The sequence below is a fragment of the Penicillium chrysogenum genome, assembly GCF_028827035.1.
Source record: "Penicillium chrysogenum strain IBT 35668 chromosome Unknown utg000002l_segment0_segment0, whole genome shotgun sequence".
Lineage (NCBI taxonomy): Eukaryota > Fungi > Ascomycota > Eurotiomycetes > Eurotiales > Aspergillaceae > Penicillium > Penicillium chrysogenum.
In genome coordinates this window covers 6891245-6910396 of record NW_026622750.1, presented here as the reverse complement: position 1 = coordinate 6910396, position 19152 = coordinate 6891245, and the positions used below count along the sequence as shown (strand labels likewise).

The following is a 19152-nucleotide window of genomic DNA, read 5'->3' as shown; positions in this document are numbered from 1 at the left end:
TCTTTGGATAGAAGCAGCTAATGTCGTTATAATATCAATAACAGTTATATTCACCTTAATAGGCCTTAGCTATCTACCCCATAGCAGCATCATCAACCCTATAGCGAACAGAATCCTTCGAGCAAGATCTAGATGCGCCAATATAGGCTCCGAGATAACTGACTAGGTAGCTAGCATTTCTAAGGCGATTCCAACTTTACAGTGACCCCCCGACTTTATAGTGACCACGATTTTGCAGTGACCACGATTTTGCAGTGACCACGATTTACAGTGACCACGATTTGCAGTGACCACGATTTGCAGTGACCACGATTTTACAGTGACCACGGTTCGGGAGATAGATATGATGCTAGTAGCAATGCCCGTGGTACAAAAGTAAGTAAATAACCCCTTTCCAAACTCACCATTTCGTCGGCTCTTGTCTAAGGAAAATGGCAAAGTGTGAACATTCCGCCTGGCTCGAGATTTGGAAAGGCGACGTAGGGCCTTTATGTTAGGGTGGTCACGTGCTTATCACGTGATCCCCCGCTTCCCAGGACTTCCTCATGTGTATGCAGATAGCTTCCCCCTCTCTCTTCTTCTTTTCTCCTCTCCAGAGTCCATTTATCTATTTCTCTAAGTTACATATTCCACTACGTAGCTTCTTCCTTCTATTAGGTTATAAAGCCCTTTACTCGAGGACTCCGAGTATTATCAAAATTATCAATTTTCATCGAGTTTAACTAAGCGAATCAAAAATTAGAATTTTTATTATAGGTCGCGCTTCGGCCCGTCCTATACCCTACTAAAATCGGATTATCGAATCTATTATTAATAAGGTAGTAAAGGTTATCGATATTATTATAGACTATATTTCTTTATTAGAGATTTCTTATTAAAAGAGCTCTATATTTATAAATAGAGATTTTTCTATTATAAAAACTCTATATTTCTTAGCGAGAGTTAGCGAAGACGTGTCTCTCTACTTCTAACCGGAGATCTTTTATCGAGAAGACTCTACATTTTTTAGCTAGTTAATATAACTAATTTCGAGGATAATAACGCCGGTAAGGGCTTATCACGCTCTCTCCCTATACCTCGCTCCTAACCTTCTTCCTCTACCGATATAGCGAAACGAGCGATTCGGACCTAGGGTATAAACCTCCTAGAGGAGAAGGAAATTAAATTAAATAAAGATATTAAGTTATTACTAGATAGTAGTAATCTCGCTAGATAGAAACGCTAGATCGAGAACGGACTTAGTATAGTCCGTATTGATAAAATAGCTAATTATAAACTACCCCGACTATAGGAGATAGACCCCGAGTATAATATTTAGGAATACTAGTTAAAAATTGCTTATAGATAGATTAAGAGTCTACTAGATTAAGAGATTATCACTATTCTTAAAAGGGGAGTAGAAGCCTTTCTATATTATATAGATATTATAATATATAAAGTGGAGACTCTCGTTTATAGTATAAAGATCACTAATAATATTAGATATAAAGTTATTAAGTTTTATAAGATCCGGAGATTAGATTTCTCTAGCGCTAATACCTATATTATAGCGTATTAGATATAGTATAATTAATTAGGCCTATATAAAATAGAGCCGCACCCTTTCGGTATAATATTTATTATACTTTATAATCTTAAAGGAGAACTAGATTCGGTAAAGTTTACCTACTAGATAATAAAGGATACTATTCTAGAGAGCGTTATAAAGGACGACTTTAATAGCTTATATAAAAAGCTAATTATAGAAGCTTATAATATACCTACTTTATTAAGTACCTCTACTATAGTAAATATAGCGCGGAAGATAGAGAATTAGAACTAGCGCGGCGGCGGTAGATAGGGACGTAATTATAGCGGAAGAGGCCGCGGTAGCGGATATAATACCATATTAGATACTAAATCGGATACTAAGATAGACTAGGGAGAAGCGTTATCTTTCTTTAAAAACGGTCTAGTAAAAGGTAAGACTATCGACTAGTAGGCGGAATAATAAAGAAACTAATAACTATAGTATATTAATAGCTACGAATATCCCTACTATAGTATCGAAGGTTATCTAGTAAAGATATACTACTACCTTATAGAAGACCTTATTTTCGAAGGGTAGAAACCGGTAAAGAATATCTAGTATTATAGTTATGAGCAATTTAGCAGATAAGATATTATAGTCTGGTATAGACTATAACCGTTTAGGGAAGTTATCTTATATAATCTTATATAATAGGATTATATAAGATATAGTTAATAGGTTATACTTATCCTAAATAGGAAGGAAAGACGTTATATGTGAAGCAGATAAAATTAAGAAGTAAGTTACATTTTATCAAGGGTCGAAATCAGATATGCTTTTATACCTTTTTAGGAGGCAAATCTAAGATAATCTGTGATATCTTTATAATACCTTTATTATCTTATTATAGTACTAGGAGGTAAGTTATATTATTAATTCTTACTATATAGTGTATATCTAAGGTATCCTTAGATAGTACCGGTAAGTTAATATAACTATTGTCACCCTCTATAGTATACCTTACTATATACACTATTATACTAATAGGCCCCCGTAATCCTTATAGTCCCTATAAGGATTATAGTATATAGTGTATATATAGCTATAAAGTCTCGTTAAAAACTAATATATAATTAAAACCTTATAGGATAAAATATTATAATTAGAAAAGAGTGCTTTATAGCTTCTTATATCTTATATATTATCTAGCTAAGCTAGATCTATATAAGAATTATATAAGGTATAATTAACGTTTTTCGTTAAGAAATTAGCTAGTATATATTTAGAAGGTATTTAGGTTATATTAACCTTTCCTTCTAATATAGCTTGCCTTATAAAATAATATATAATTTTAATATACTTTAATCGCTTATAAAATTCTAGATTCTTAGCTAATTTCTTAGCTAAATTATTATTAACTAAGATTATAGGTATACTAGGTGTATACCCTAAATCTAGCTCTTTATTTAAATAATTAAATATATTAGCTAGATATATAGCTTCTTTAGTAGCTTCTTTTAGAGCTATATATTTAGCTTTATAGCTACTAAGTGCTATAGTCTTTTATAGTTAAGAATTCTAGCTAATAGGATTATTTAATCCTATATTAGGGCTTAGGCTAAATATATAGCCTAATATAGATCTTCTTTTATCTAGATTATTACCCTAATCTAAATTAGAATAGCCTTTTATATATAGGTCCTTTTCTAAGTATTTATATACTAATCCTAATTTAGGATATACTAGTAAATATTTCTATATCCTATTAAGGGCTATAAAATACTCCTTACTAGGATTACTTATATATCTAGTATAGTATATAGTAGTAAAGGTTATATTAGGCCTAGTTTTTAAGGCTAAATAGAGTAAAGACCCTATTTATTTCTAATAATTACTAATATCACTAGGGCTTACGCTAGTAGTATTTTTCTTTAATTTTAGCCCCGGTTCTCCCGGTATTTTAATAGGCTTATAACTAGGATTATTTATTATAAAGAATTTATTTAATAATTTCTCTATATAACCCTTTTAGTCTATATATAGTGTTTTTATCTAGTAATTGATTTTTATATTATTACCTAAGAATATTAACACTATACCAATTTCTTCTATCTTTATATAGTGGCTAATTTTAGCTACTATATTTCTTATATAGCTTAAATCCTTATATATAAATAATATATTATTAACGTGATATATTAATATACACTAATCTTTAGAGTTTATATATATACCCTTATTATAAGGGAATGCTCTAAAGTTGAATTTAGCTAATATTTTAGATAGATATTTATACTAAAGTCTTAGACTTTATTTTAGACTATATAGTGCTTTCTTTAAGAAATAGCACTTTCTTAGGTTATCTTTATATACTCCTATTAGTAGGATAGTATATATATCGGTATCTATATTAGTATATATAAAGGCATTTTTAATATTATATTATAGCACGTGCTAGCCTTTATTAATAGCTATTATTAATATTAGATACTATAACTCGGTTCTATATATAGTAGAAAAGGTCTCTAGGAAATCCACCCCTAGTTTTTAGTGAAATCCTTATATTACCTACCTAGCTTTATATCTAATAGTTTTATCACTATTAGTAATATAATCCTTATCTGGATTTAGATTATTTATAGGTTTTTTCTTAAAAACCTATTTACCCTTAATAGGGTTTATACTAGGTAGTGTATTTATTATATCGTAGGTTCCCTATTTCTCTAGTTCTTCTACCTTAGTATAGTAAGCCTTTAACTATTCGTCCTTTTCTAGACTATTAACAGCTTCTTAATAGCTATTAGGTTCTAATAGTATTAAGGTAGTAAGTACGAACCTACTATCTATATTAGTCTTAATTAAGCTAATATAGTTAGTTAATATAGTATCCTTTATAGTATATAATTTAGGTATTTACACTTCTATCCTATAATTAGGATCTACGGCAATCCTTCTAGAGTTTTCTCCTCTAGTTAATACTTTATCTTCCTTATTAGGAGATATAGGATCTATATTAACCTTCTCTAAGCTTATAAGCTTAGTTTCCTTATAGGGACTAGTATTTTTATAGGGATTTAAATTTCTAGGTAGTCTTATTAGAAATTTATTCTTATATATTATAATATCCCTAGACTATAGATATTTTAGTCTTTTATAGTCCTATAGCTTATAGTGTTTATAATCACTATAGCCTATAACTATAGCTTCTTCCTTTCTAGGAGATAGCTTAGTTCTATATTTATTTATATAATAATAGGCTAAAGAGCCCTAGACCTTAATATTTTATATACTAGGTCTTTTATTATAAAATACTTTATATGGTGTTTTATACCCTAATACTTTATACGGAGACCTATTATAAATATAGGTAGTAGCCTATAGTGCTTCTCCCTATAAATAGCTAGGGCTTTTAGACTATATAAGTAACGCTCTTACTCTATTAAATAGAGTAAGATTTATTCGTTTAATTAACCTATTAGACTCCTTAGTATAACTAGGAGTAGTTATATAGCTAATACTATACTTAGTTAGGGCTAATTTAAATTACTTATTAATATACTCTCTACTATTATCTATAAAGAGTTCTTTAATTCTCTTATTTTTAACATTTTTAATTAAGGCTTTATAATTTTTAAATGCTTTATAAGTATCTAATTTATTATATAGTAAGGTTATCTAGAGATATCTAGATTTTTTATCTAGGAAGGTAATATAGTACCTATATTTATTATAGGTAGGTGGTAAAGGTCTACCTAAATCACTATAAATCCTATCTAAGATTTCGTACTTAGTAGGATTATCTATCTTCCTATAGATATTTCTATTATCTTTAGATAATAGGTATACCTTATATTTTTCTTTAAGAAAGGCCTTAATTTCTTCTAGAGATATTTTTATCCCTAGTAGGTTTAATAAGAGAATTTTTAGGGCTTATATATTTATATACCCTAATCTTATATACTATAATTTAATAGTATTAATAATACTATTATTTATAGTCCTCTCTAGGATATAGCTATTATCACTAGTAGTAGTTATACTAAGGTAATTAGGCTTAGTATCTACTAAAGTAGTGTTTATAGCCTTCTTTAATATAGTAGTATTTATATAATAGAGGTTATCCCTTTTTATAGTAATAGTAACTATCCTTTTTAAAGGTGTATATAGATATACTCTATTTTTTATAAATAAAGCAATTAGATTATATAGCTAGTATATACTTATTAAATTAATACCTAAATTAGGTATATAATAGATATCTTTTAATAAGTATATAACACTAGTATTAGTCTTTATATATATATCACCTTTATAGGTTACCTTAGTAGTATTAGCCTTACCCTACCTAAGGTAGTTATAGGCTAATAATAGGAATAGTATTCTAATTTATATATAGTACTAATAGTAGTAGCACTATTAAGAATAAAGTCCACTTTTTCCTTTATAGGATTTAATCCTATATTATCTAGTGGTTCTTTAGCGCTTACTTTAGTACTATATATTAAAAGAGGATATACCTCTTTATAGTTATAGGGTTTATCTATATCTAGTAGTTAATCACTAGCTTCCTTAGGAGGTTATATTTTAACACTAGTATATAGATCTTTATCTAGTTTATTAACTAGATCTAATATATTAATATCCTTAGTAGATTTAGGTGTATCTACTATATTAGATATAATATAATCATTTATTTTAGTCTAACTAGGAGCCTTAGGGCTATTAGTCTTATTAGCTAATTTAGCTTTATAAGACTCCCTAGTAGCTAAAATTAGTGGTTTTATAACCTTTTTAGCCCTTTTACCTCTAGGCTTCTAGCCTTTAGGCGCTAAATTTAGAAATAGTAGCTAGTAGCTATTAGTATTATAACTAATAACCTTATAATACTAATAATACTTTCCCTTAAAGGGCTTATTTCTATACAACCTTTAATACTTATATTTAAGTATTATAATATTCGTATAATAACTTCCCTTATAAGTGTATAACTCTCTACCTCTAGCTTTATTAATTAAGCTAGAGAATAAAGATTTAATAGTATACGCGTTAGGGTTATTTCTTAATAATTAGGTTATATTTTAAATAAACCTATTATAGTCTTTATTAAGACTATTTAGGACCTAGGCTATTACTACCTAATTAGGTAGTTTAATACCCTTTCCTTTAAGGTTATCTACTAATATCTTAACCCTATTAAGATACTCTTCTATTAAGTTAAAGTCACTTAATGCTATATTAAAGAAGTCTTTTAGGGTTAAATACTTAGTAGTAAAGCCTTTAGGATTATAGAGGGCTTCGAGTCTTAGCTAGGCTTTATAAGCACTTTCTATATCTTTAAGATATAGAAGCGGTCTATTATTATAATAAAGCTTTAAAATAGATATAGCTTTATTATTCTTTACTCCTATAGAGAGAGTTTTTATAGGAGTATAGAGATTATCCTTAATTAGGGTAGCTTTTACCCTAATAGACTAGATAATATAATTCTCTAATCCCCTTAATTTAGGGAGATATATCTTTTCTATAGATATTATAGTAAGATATAGTATTAAAGTATTACTATATACTAATAATAGTATATAGTTCTTTAAATATTTATACTATATACTAAGAATAGTATATAGTGCTTTAGGTATATATACTATAATAAGATATAGTATATATATAGTAAATAGGTATATACTATATATAGTATAATACTATAATAGTATATCCTTAGGTAATACTATATACTAATAATAGTATATAGTATAAATAGATATATATACTATATTAAGATATAGTATATAAACTTTCTTTATATACTACTTATAGTAGTATATAGTTTAGAGATAATTCGGAGTTTCGGAGAAACCTCGGCCTTCCTTAATAGGAAATATATACCTATATTTCCTAAATAGGAAATAGGTTGCTAGCTGGGCTTATAACCTATAAGCAATTTAGTAGATAAGATATTATAGTCTAGTATAGACTATAACCGTTTAGGGAAGTTATCTTATATAATCTTATATAATAGGATTATATAAGATATAGTTAATAGGTTATACTTATCCTAAATAGGAAGGAAAGACGTTATATATGAAGTAGATAAAATTAAGAAGTAAGTTACATTTCATTAAGGGTCGAAATCAGACATGCTTTTATACCTTTTTAGGAGGCAAATCTGAGATAATCTGTGATATCTTTATAATACCTTTATTATCTTATTATAGTACTAGGAGGCAAGTTATATTATTAATTCTTACCATATAGTGCATACCTAAGGTATCCTTAGATAGTACCGGTAAGTTAATATAACTATTGTCACCCTCTATAGTATGCCTTACTATATACACTATTATACCAACATGCCGCAACCTTTGCATGCAATATTATAGGTATGCAAGACATAAGTATAGCCAGATCCCGGGTAGGATCACTTACTACACTATATATAGCCTCCTTGGTAGTATTTTCTTAGTTGACCTTCGGTGCCGCTCTTTTAAACTTATCTCTCCCTACCCAACAGTATCTACACGCTAGTGTGGGTATCATAGGAGTATTCCAGAGCCTGCTTCATATTATCTTTGCCCTTTAAGTCATTTCTTTCGACTTAAGAGTAACTATTTAGCGGTACGGATTCGCTATAAGTTCTCGAAAGTGTTTTATAATCTTGATTTTGTGCTGATTATTAGGCGATTATCTCTGTCAGGGTGTTGTCCTTTTTAGTGCTACCATAGATTCGTCGGCGGGCATATAAGCTTTCCACCAATATGCATATCTGTCTAGGTCTTTCTACAATTGTGGTTCTTTGGCTCCATTTAAGGAACCGATTCCACCTCGACGGATATCTCCTTATTGGAAGCATCGGGCTCTTCTTTACAACCACGCTTATACGGATCGCATATCAAATTTATCGTAATTGGCGGGGCTTGGCCGTCGCGGAAAAGACCAAGAAATTAGAAGGGGCAGTGATACTATCTTTTAGTCCCACTCGTCCTTGGAAAATTCGTGTAGGTCAATACATTTATCTAAGAATCCCTACTATCCGCCTTTTTTCTTTCGCAGAGTCGCATCCTATGAATATTCTTTGGTGGGAGGAAAGCAATATAGACAGAAAAACAAATCATATAACAGTGCTTGCTAAAGTAGAGACCGGATTTACTAGACGACTAGATTCTTATCAATACAACTCCTTACGAATTATTCTCGATGGTCTATACGGCAAACCTAAAGATATAGACCACTATGACAGCTTTGTCTTCATTGCTACTAGGATTGGTATCTTAGCACAGCTTGCTTACCTAAAAGAGCTAATCATAGGAAGGGATCGGGGCCAGCGTTTGAGAAGAGTCTATCTGATATGGCAAGTTGACGAGGAGGGTATGTTTCAACAAGATACCCCTTAAGAGAATTGCAATTTAACTTCCAATTAGCCCACGATAAATGGATTTATGATTATATGAATGAATTGCTTGATTTCGATAGACTAGATTTGGTGAGTCACCTCTTCTTTGATTTGAGAATTGACGTTGATTTAGAAAGGTACTCCGTTAGGCTTTGTATATTGATACAAATCCCCTAAAAAAAGAGGAGGGTCGAAAAGGAAGACGGGGTCTTTAACACTATAGAAAACCTGACCTAAAAAATATTGTGAAAGATGAAGTGAGGTTCTGCCCAACTAGACTTCTTCTTATAGGTAAGTCTTTATACTCTACCGGACGCATCACTTATAAATCTAATCTAGTATAGTTTCCGCCGACCTATAAACACGAGACAAATGTCGATATCTTGCTCTAACACATAAAGAGAAGATTGACTTTTTTGAGACAGAATTCTAGCCAGCCCCGATAAAAGGGACTTTCTAGGCTCTAAAGGAGGGACTAGTAAAGTCTTATGCTGTCTGACAATTTATTCTGGTTCTCTTAAAGTTCGAGCTATGAATAGAGGTTTCTTTCAATATATATCTACAATTTAAATCCAATAAATGGGTAACACTATGCTACAGCATTGTTTCTTTTAAATAGTAAATATGATCTATAGCGTTAAGGATTAGTTTCATGCTCTAGGAGCAATGTCACAGAGCTTCACTATAGTGGCGTAGGTAAAACGTGATACTTCTCAAGAAAAGTGTAGCTAATTGGAAATTAAGAAAAAGAAAAAGGGAAAACTATAGTGCTTCTCAAGAAAGACGTAGCTAATTGGGGAGCATAGAAAAGAGGGTGAACTGTGGTCTGTCTCAAGAGAAACGGAGCTAATTGAGGGCATAGAATGGATAGGCAAAACCGTGGACCTTCCTAAGAAGTCCGGCGTCAAGTGAAGCAAATCTGCTCAGGTCAGCCTGGTAAGAGGGGAAACCGTGGACCTTCCTGAGAAGTCCGGCGTTAAGTGAAGCAAATCTGCTCAGGTCAGCCTGGTGAGAGGGGAAACCGTGGACCTTCCTGAGAAGTCCGGCGTTAAGTGAAGCAAGTCTGCTCAGGTCAGCCTGGTGAGAGGGGAAACCGTGGATCTTCCTGAGAAGTCCGGCGTCAAGTGAAGCAAGTCTGCTCAGGTCAGCCTGGTGAGAGGGAAAATCGTGGACCTACGTGGGAAGTCCGGCGTCAAGTGAAGCAAGTCTGCTCAGGTCAGCCTGGTGAGAGGGAAATCGTGGACCTACGTGGGAAGCAAGTCTGCTCAGGTCAGCCTGGTGAGAGGGAAAATCGTGGACCTTCCCATGACAGGGTAGCAAGTTAGGCGCCTAGTGGTCAAAAAAACCGTGGTCATTCCCGCGAGAGCCTTTCGATCCAGAAGGAAAACCCGTGATCAGAAGGAAAACCGTGGTCAAAAGGAAAACTGGTTTGAAGGTCAACGCGATAAATAAGCAGAAAAATTTTCTTTATTCATAAATTCTCTAATTGATATCCTGTTATTTGTTTTCTAACATGGAAACCGCCCTGGCGTAACTTAGCGCCACTTTTCTTCGACATGCCATCAAAAATCGCCGAGCATAACAAGACAAGGATCTAGTTACCTTACTCAGAAACTTTACTCAAGACCAAAGCGCACCAACATCAGTTGGAATATTAGACGGTGTGACTGATGATCGAGCCAATGCCTCTAATATCCCTCAATTGCTAGTAGTGCCAAGGACATCGGACGGTGATTCAGGCCTAAATTACGTGCTTAAGCCGGACACTCAATCATATATTATTCCCCGAGCTCCACTGAATAGAGGAGACTTTACACTTACGGAAAATGACTTTATTCGAAATGATCAAATCACGTTACCTAGAGACTAATATCTTTATTAGCGGCAAATCCACGCTAAAGATAACGCCCATACGTCGGTATTAGACCGAATCGTTGCCGCCGCTAAGCGCCTTAATATACTAAAAGAAGAAGAAATAGGATCGATGCCTTTAGAAATGACCTATTTCTATCTCTTTTCAAATTACTAAGAATATAGATTCGGTAAAGTGTTCCCTCTTTCACAAAGAAAATTAAAGGCCCTTGTAGTGTGGTTCTTTATAAACTATTTACGGAAGAATAGGAGCACTTTAGTGAAAGAACCAAGTTACGCCATCGTTAAAAGCTCTAGAACCAACTATATATCGGCCGCCGATAGTCTATTGTAGTTGATCACTTATCCTCTGGGGTAATTCTTCTTGCTAGTAAAAATATATCGACTTTAATGTGAGTGAATATTGTTCTCTTATATTTTCACGATACTAACAAACTATGAAGCCATTAGAAAGAATTCAATCTATCGGATTTAGAGGATATGTTTACTTATATTAAGAAGCATTAAGTTCAGTTTATTGACTTATATAAGAAGGCTGACAGCCTTAAACAAAAGTTGTGGGTATCAGGCACTACATATCTCCCGGATGTCCTAAGTGAATTGAACGAAATCAATTCTCTCCTTTATTAAGGGCAGAAACAGGTATATCACTAAGAGATTCAAACTCGGCGGAGCTATGGTCGGTGCTAAGGCGTTTTCTCCTACTTTAACCTAGAGCAATTAAAGTTATCTCCATCCTACGATTCTGTACCTTCTATAATCAAATATAGATATAAGGATTTCAAAATTACTAAAATTGTAACGCTGAGATAGATCGTAAGAAAATATCCCTCTTATATAACGGCGATATAGAGATTTTATAAAAGGATAGGATTATATTTAAAAAGTCTGTAACAATGCGGTAGTAGCGCCGACTATTCTCTATCGACCTGAGCCTTGTATAGGCTGTATTAGGGTACTAGTGCTATTGCTTTTGAGATAAGGTCAACGCTAGCTATCTTATCATCAAGGCCACGGTTTTCCTAGCTGCCTAGAACCCTAAGCGGGTGGTTATAAAACATCTAGTCCTATCTAAGTTTACTGTTACTGTTCATTTTATTTAAATGCAAGTTAATACCTAGTTCTTCTCTCTATAATATCTGACGACTTGACAATTGCTCGGTAGCTGTTAGCAGCTAAAATCTGCTCTATCAAGATCTATCAGCTAGACTAACTTCTCTTCGACAATATCGATATATTTGGCTCTCGGGCCTTTAGTCAATCCAATATCGACCGCCTCCTATATCGATTTAACTATAAAGGCTGTCGTAGGTTAGATCCACTTACTTAGATTCCCTATAAGATAAGACTCTTAGAACTCTAGCCGCTAGTTCCCGAGTTAAGCCGCGGGGACCTAAAAGAAATTATCCTACTAGACGAGTGGAACTTATATTGCTTCCAAGGAAAGCATCGGATTACTGCTACTTGTGAATAGTTAGTACCTAGTGATACGTGGTGGATTTTTAACCTCTATAACACCGAAAAGCTAAGTGATAATTACCGAAGGAGACTACGAGAATGTGACTCTAGATCGTATACTTTTAGTGATAGAGAGATATTCCGGAGCATCCGCCATTACTAGAAAAGGGGTGAGACAGATACTGCTAAAGAATAGCTTGCAAGATAGTCGCCGACTAAATATAGCGAATTTAATCGAATCTATAAGCTAAAGGGGAAAAGCCAAGATGAATTCCGTTGTCTAGGAAGGAGGCTAGATACGCTTCTCTATTTTCCCGCTTTATAGATTCTGTGGTATATAGGAACCCATCTCCTAAGTCTAAGATGTCTAGAGGTAGGGAATTTAGTGCTCTATAAAAGGGAATATGCGTAACTAATTCATTGTTTAATAGGAGCTCTTAGATTTCTTAGCAGAGATTCACTCCGTATAGCAATCTTTCACTTGCCAAAATCCATAGTTTCTTGACCCCTCAACTCTTATAATGCTAGAAGGACGCTGTCCTTGTCTATCAATGGCAGACTACCGATATATAAAAAATGCTTTCTAAGATAGCTCGGCATTTTCGATAATCAAAGACCCAAATCTACGGTCGAAAATGTAGTATACTATCTTAGGTTATCGAAAGATAATTCCGTCCCTTAGGACTTTTTTAGAGAACACGAAATACCTTAAAGCAATAACTAACGTTATTAAAAAGATTCTCCCGGTGAATTTCAAAGGCACCATCCGTTAGGCCATGTTTCGTTATTATATGGCACCTAGGAACCAGCAATTTTATATACAATCTCTAGAAAATGACTTTATATAGAGAGTAGGCCCGAAAGATTTCGGCTTTTGGTCTATATATCGTCAGCTATTTCTTTTCGCTATACGTCACTTCTATAGAATAATAGACTCGCAGCCCCTTAGATTTAGTCAAAGTTTAAGGGCCCGATACCTCGATCGATCTAAACTATAGTAGCGCCTTAGGCTTCTTATAAGTAAGATTGGATTTATTATACTAGGGTCTAAATTCAATCCCGGTACAAATCACTTAGAGTTTACTACTATTCTCGGTCTTCTTACCTATCTTCGCCCTCCTAAGCTCTTCGAATACGAGGAAAATCAAATATCCGAGTGGAGCACTAAAGTCGCCTCGTTTCTTAGCTCAATGACTCCTCGGGTCGCTACGATACCGGTTCCTATTTAGACTTACGATAGGTCTAAGAACTAGAGTCTTTAGAGCCGCTACAGAATGACAGACATAGAGAGTTTTTTTCTAGATCAAAAGTACTTATTCTTAGAGAATATCTACTCGCCTAATCATACCATTTAAGAGAATATAACATCTTTTATAGTCAAACGGGATATTTTTCGATCTTTCTTCTCTGATCTCGATTTGACCGATATAGAGCGAATGCGGGAGTAGGACGTAGGTGATCAAATTTTTAATAGGGAGAGAGCCCCGCTAATAGTCTTACAAAACGCCGAAGATACTAGAATAGTGGGAAGTGATCAACCTATTATATACAATCAACCGGCCCCTATTTAGTCAACTGACCTTAGCACGGAGGTCTTAAGTCACCCGCTCCCTATTGTGTAAGGCACTATTCTAACTCAATCAAACCAAGTCACTTAAATTTCGGAAATAACGCCTATTGTTTGCAAATGTATAGTCAATATGACTCCCGACGATTTCTACGCAGCATTTACAAAACTTCCTCCTTATAATGGGGTCATATTCTTTGACATAGCCACGAGTGAGGTGCTGTTTTTTCGGGCGGAAACTGCGAATCAAGCACATAAGTGGATCGAAGATCTTGACGACCGATGGTATGCTCGAGTTGTCGATGATACATTTTCTCTCAAAACATTCTCACCAAATGAGGTCTTTACTATGTGCCAAAATGGTCCCTGTTTCTTTTTCCATGGGAGGAGGGATGAGAGCAGCTTTAAATCCCAGCTGACTCCAGCTGCAACAGACACCGAAATTGCATTGCCTTGTTTCAGCCCTGAGACGAATACATGGTCTTTGCAATCTGGACTAGCTTAATGGAATAATCCCATTGCTTTTATGAAGATTGTATAGGTAACGCTCTCTGCTTGTTAAAAGTATGCAGTCGCAAGTTGCCTGCCTAAATGATTCCGACGCAAAATAGATGTCCCATTGATGGCCATCACTGTCAAATGGCCAATGTATAAGGAAAAGTTCAGCTCGAGAACTGCTCTAAAGGATTATTTTATGACATTCAGCTTGATGCAATATGTATTGCGGAAGAGTAAACAGAAATTCTGCACAGTCAGGTATATCACACTGACGACCTTTCGGAAATATACGAGGAAGCTTATGGGTTTTGAAATGCTTCTGTAGCACGTCCTTGCGAGCATACGCAAACTGCCTTGCCGTTTGGTGCATAGACGATGTGCATCCCAAGCACACAGGACACTCAAGGCCAGTCGAGCTTTTCATCATGAATGGTGGCTGGTCCGGCTTTTTGGTAGTGGCCTCAAACTTAACTCGTTTCCTTAATGGCTTGGGTATGTTGCGCTGGTGAAGCTCGAGTCGCAATTCTAGTGACCGAATGCGGTCCTCGACCAGTTCTGCATCGTCGACAGTATCCACGTCTCTGTTTTTGAATTCAAGGTCCGCGAGAACCTTTCGTTCCGGCTGTATGTGTGATGTGTCTGGCTCAAATTCCACGGGAATGCCCTGGTAGTTTTGATCGATAATATGATTTCCAACGTGTTCGAAAAAATTGTCGTACATCATCTTGTCTTTGGCATCCGTGTGAAGTTTTTCCCGCTTGGCCCTGACTTGGTTTTGCAGCCTACGATATCGATCATAGCGTGCAGGATCAGCCTTCCGTGCTTTTGTTAATTGATGATATTCCGCGATAAGCTCATGGCGAAAGGCATTGCGCTCTATTTTCAGCTTATTGAGCTCCGGGTCCATTTCAATGCACTTCTTTTCTTGTTCTGGAAGATGCTGCGGCGCAGAAGCATCACGCGTAAGGCTGGAATTGCAAGCAAGCTTAAAGTATCTCTGGCTGGTGTTTCCATGAATGCAGACTGAGTATCATCCCTGACAGAGACGTAGTAGGCGAATGTACCGGACGACAATACTGTTCGAATGTCGAGTCCATATTCGGCATGTAGGATTGGTTTGGCAGCAAAGGGAATTGGGTATACGAATTGCCTGCAAGCGACCAACGCCAGTACGCCCCATGCTGGTCGCTATCACTTTGCAATATGTGCCGGACAAAATCATTGTATTGAAGCGTTGGCTCGATAGGCTCGTTATTGTACCTCTTGCTCACATGCTCAGCCATTATAGGGAATGACCAACCATCATATATGGCGTGGTGGATGGTCCAAACGATCCAGCGAGCTTTCACTTGGCTGTCAACAATCAAGGAATGCCGTAGCAAGGGATCCCCAATACCCCATCTTTCCGCCTGTCCTTTTTCGAGAAATTCTTCAAGGGTGCCATTTTCTGAAGACCATTGGATTGATTCGTTTAGCACAACTTGAACGAAGCTGATGTCGGCGAACTGTACTATACGAGTGCGTAGAATAGATGTCGCCCGGACTACATCTTGAACGGCAGAACGAAACTTTGGCAGGTCAATGTCGGATCGCAGAGAGAGCACTATCCGCTTCACGTAAGCTGCGGAACCCACGGTCGAAAGTGTTATCAACGCTTCTTGCAAAGGTGTACACTGGTACACATCTTCAATCTCCGTTTGACTGATATTGAGGGATGCGGCAATTTGCTGATGTACAGAGGTCCCTTGTATACCATCCAAGGCCCAATCGTGAGGCATCATTGTTGCCATGCCTCAACCAGATGTAGATAGGTCGTCACTACTGCAATTTGACAATTTGAATATGAGCTTGATGGTGTGAACAAATGAACAGACTCAAAGAAACTCAATACCTTTGCTCAAAATGAACTCTATTTGCTCTTTGGACGGAAAGCGTTTTTGCCAAGATGTTGTAATGCAAAGAAACCTTTATAGTTAAATGACCAGAACGAATGATATTTGTGGTACCGCTCATGGGGTGTGACTTGCTTTGTTGCTCCTGACGCTGTGTGTGGCCTTACAGACATGCGTAATCTGACTTATTCAATCAGGACCCAACTAAGCTTGCGTTTGAGCTCCTCGTGATCTGACAGGAAAAAATACATTTTAAACCCCATATATCTATAAGTGCTTCCACCAGATTTTCTCCTCATGGACCCCCATCAATGGTTCAATCTCGATTCCCAGCCAACTTACCATCCCCTTGGAATCAATCCGGAATTCCACCCGCGTCGCATTGGTAACTCCCCAGTGCGTGGCAATCTGGACCCAGAACATTCCAGAGACATGGAATAGGTCGCTAATGAGATACTGGGAATATTGGTTATATTTTACAATCGAAACGCAGAGGTCAGGTAATTTCCGCTGCAGCCCCTGAATGGCTGTCTCTCGTTCCGAACAGCTGCTAGATACCCTGAGGTCTGGATAGACTGGGTGCGTGTATGTTCCTTCATAAGCGGATATTTTGAGAGGGTTCGGCAACGGAGGATGAGGGGTCATAGGATAGAGCTCCGATATAGTGTTATCGGGAAGGTTGGTGTCATTGATGATTTTATCACCGCTGTGAATAATCCATTACGCATTAGCAATGAACTTTAGGGAGAGCAATGTAACATTTCGCTCATCCATTGAAGAACTGAAGGTCTTTGAATACCTTGTAGCCCAGTCAAACCGATCATTCTTGGGGATCCCAATTCTTCATCAATAAGGTGAAAGGCAAGTAGATTCGCCGCTGCGTTGATACCAATTATGTTGTTTCCTAGAACCACGAGTCCGAGTTTTCGACGAGGCAAGAGTATAACACATGCTCCGTACCCAAACTGTGCCCCTTCATGGAAGACCAACATCTCTCCTTTATATGTTTGCGACATCCACCCTAGACCATACAGTAAAGGGGATCCGAACGGCTCAACTGGATTGGGCGATATGATTGAGTGCCCACCTAAAAGGGTAGCGTAACTTGTTTTTGAAAGCGGTGGTTTTCGATTCAAAATGGCTGAAACCCATTTAGCATAGTCTGCTACAGAAGATAGTACGTTGCCTGCTCCCCGAATGGTATCTGAGAATACCTGGTTGGTTGAGGCAATTTTACCATTCGAGTCAACATAGTAGCCTTGAGAGATGTCGTGATGCATGTCTTGTGCCTCAGAGAAAGAAAGATATGTCTCCGACATATTGAGAGGTTGCCAAATGTTCTTTGTTAGAAATGTGTGTAATGACTGATTTGTCACGGTTTCAATCAGATGCGCTGCTGCACTGTACATGAGGTTACAATATTGCCATTTTGTCCGCGGTTCAGCTGTCAGAGGAAGATGCCTCATCGATTGCACCACTTCTTGGAGAGTGATGTTGGCCAACCAAACCCAATCATGGCGTGGTAGACCAGAGCGATGAGAAAGAATATCAGCGATCGTTGTGTGAGACGTAGACCAAGGGTCATTGAGAACAAAATCGGCGGGAAGAATAGTATGGACTGGTGTGTCCCATCGTATCGCTGGGTGATTGTCAACATCATCGACTAGAAGAGAGATAGCCGCAGATGTGAAGGCCTTTGTCGTGCTCCCGGTGAAGAACAGCGTATGCTCAGTTACTGGCTTCGACATATGCATATCCGAAACGCCGTAGCCCTTTTTCTTAGATTAGTACGGAGATGAAATAAGGTACAGCTAAACTAAGCAGTTGAGAAACATGACCTACTTTGCAAAAAACATCATCTCGAACCACTGCAATCGCCAAGCCTGGGATGTCAAAGTGTTCGAGGGCCCATTTCACCTTTTGGTCGAATACCTCATTAAGAGGGGTTTTTTGCGATTGGTCTTCATGCGCTAGTAGAGGAAGTTGAATGGCTGCGAGGGTATTACTCACGAATACCTCGAAAAGAACGAACGACAAGGGAAAGAGCATCTTAAGACTGGGGGTGAATCGACCCCTCGTAGATGAGATACGCTATATGGAATGCCTTCGAAGAGGAAGAAGAATTTTAAACGAGTTTGGTGCTTCTGTCGAAATGAACTCCCTAGTTATCATCTAACTAGTAACTTCTACTTAGTCTGTACGAGCACAGGAGGCAGCCGACAGAAAATAAGGGGCTGCGGTGAGGAAGGGCAGAGTATCAGTCGCATTCAGTCAGCTGACTCTTTGATTTGTCTAATGAACAAACACTATTCAGCTGGGGGCGAATGTAACCCTTTCCCAAACACGCAATGACCCTGCTTTTTGATTGGCTGTTGATAATAATAAAAAACACGTCATCCGCTCGAACAAGGCAAACCGATTGACTGGTCGGGGGTCAAGTTCCCCGTAATTGATTGGATAAAAGAATAACGTAATCGGTAAGCGAGTGGGTCATGTAAGCCAGTCCACCCCAAAACACATAGTAAATGCGATATATTTTATACTTGTATTTCAACAACCACGTTTTGGTTTTAAATTATTGCCTGCCGATAGTTATGGGTTTGAACACTGTGTATTAGTTTTAACAAAATCGAATAGCTTCATCATCACGGTATTGAAATTACGTTCACAAAAGTCAGAAATATATATATCGCAACCATGGAGTTATGAAATCTCTTTAAACCCCTTTAAGAGGCTAGATGTCACTAAGAAAGCACTAAGCTGTAAGGCAAAGTCCCAATAGTCTACCGTTGTTGAAATATCAAGTTGTAATTTATCGCATTTAATATGGTGTTTTGAGGTGGGCAGCTCGCATGTGAAATACGTTATAGCCTCTTTACGAAATTTTAGAAGCATATATGACTTGGTGATTGAGATATATATGATTCTAGCTTTTTACACGTGGCCGGTCTAACAGATTTTGACTTTG

At 36.4% G+C, this 19152-nt stretch overlaps 1 protein-coding gene across 1 annotated transcript; it reads right to left on the bottom strand.

Moving 5' to 3' along the window:
- Nucleotides 1-14456: 14456 nt before the first annotated feature.
- On the bottom strand, nucleotides 14457-18233 carry N7489_005840 (beta-lactamase/transpeptidase-like protein; the record flags this gene model as incomplete). The annotated part of the gene is made up of 6 exons (XM_056711592.1): nucleotides 14457-14473; nucleotides 14566-15260; nucleotides 15370-16019; nucleotides 16527-16890; nucleotides 17145-17956; nucleotides 18027-18233. The coding sequence occupies 6 exons, from the start codon at nucleotides 18231-18233 to the stop codon at nucleotides 14457-14459; spliced, it is 2745 nt and encodes a 914-aa protein (XP_056570013.1).
- Between the last annotated feature and the right edge of the window lie 919 nt (nucleotides 18234-19152).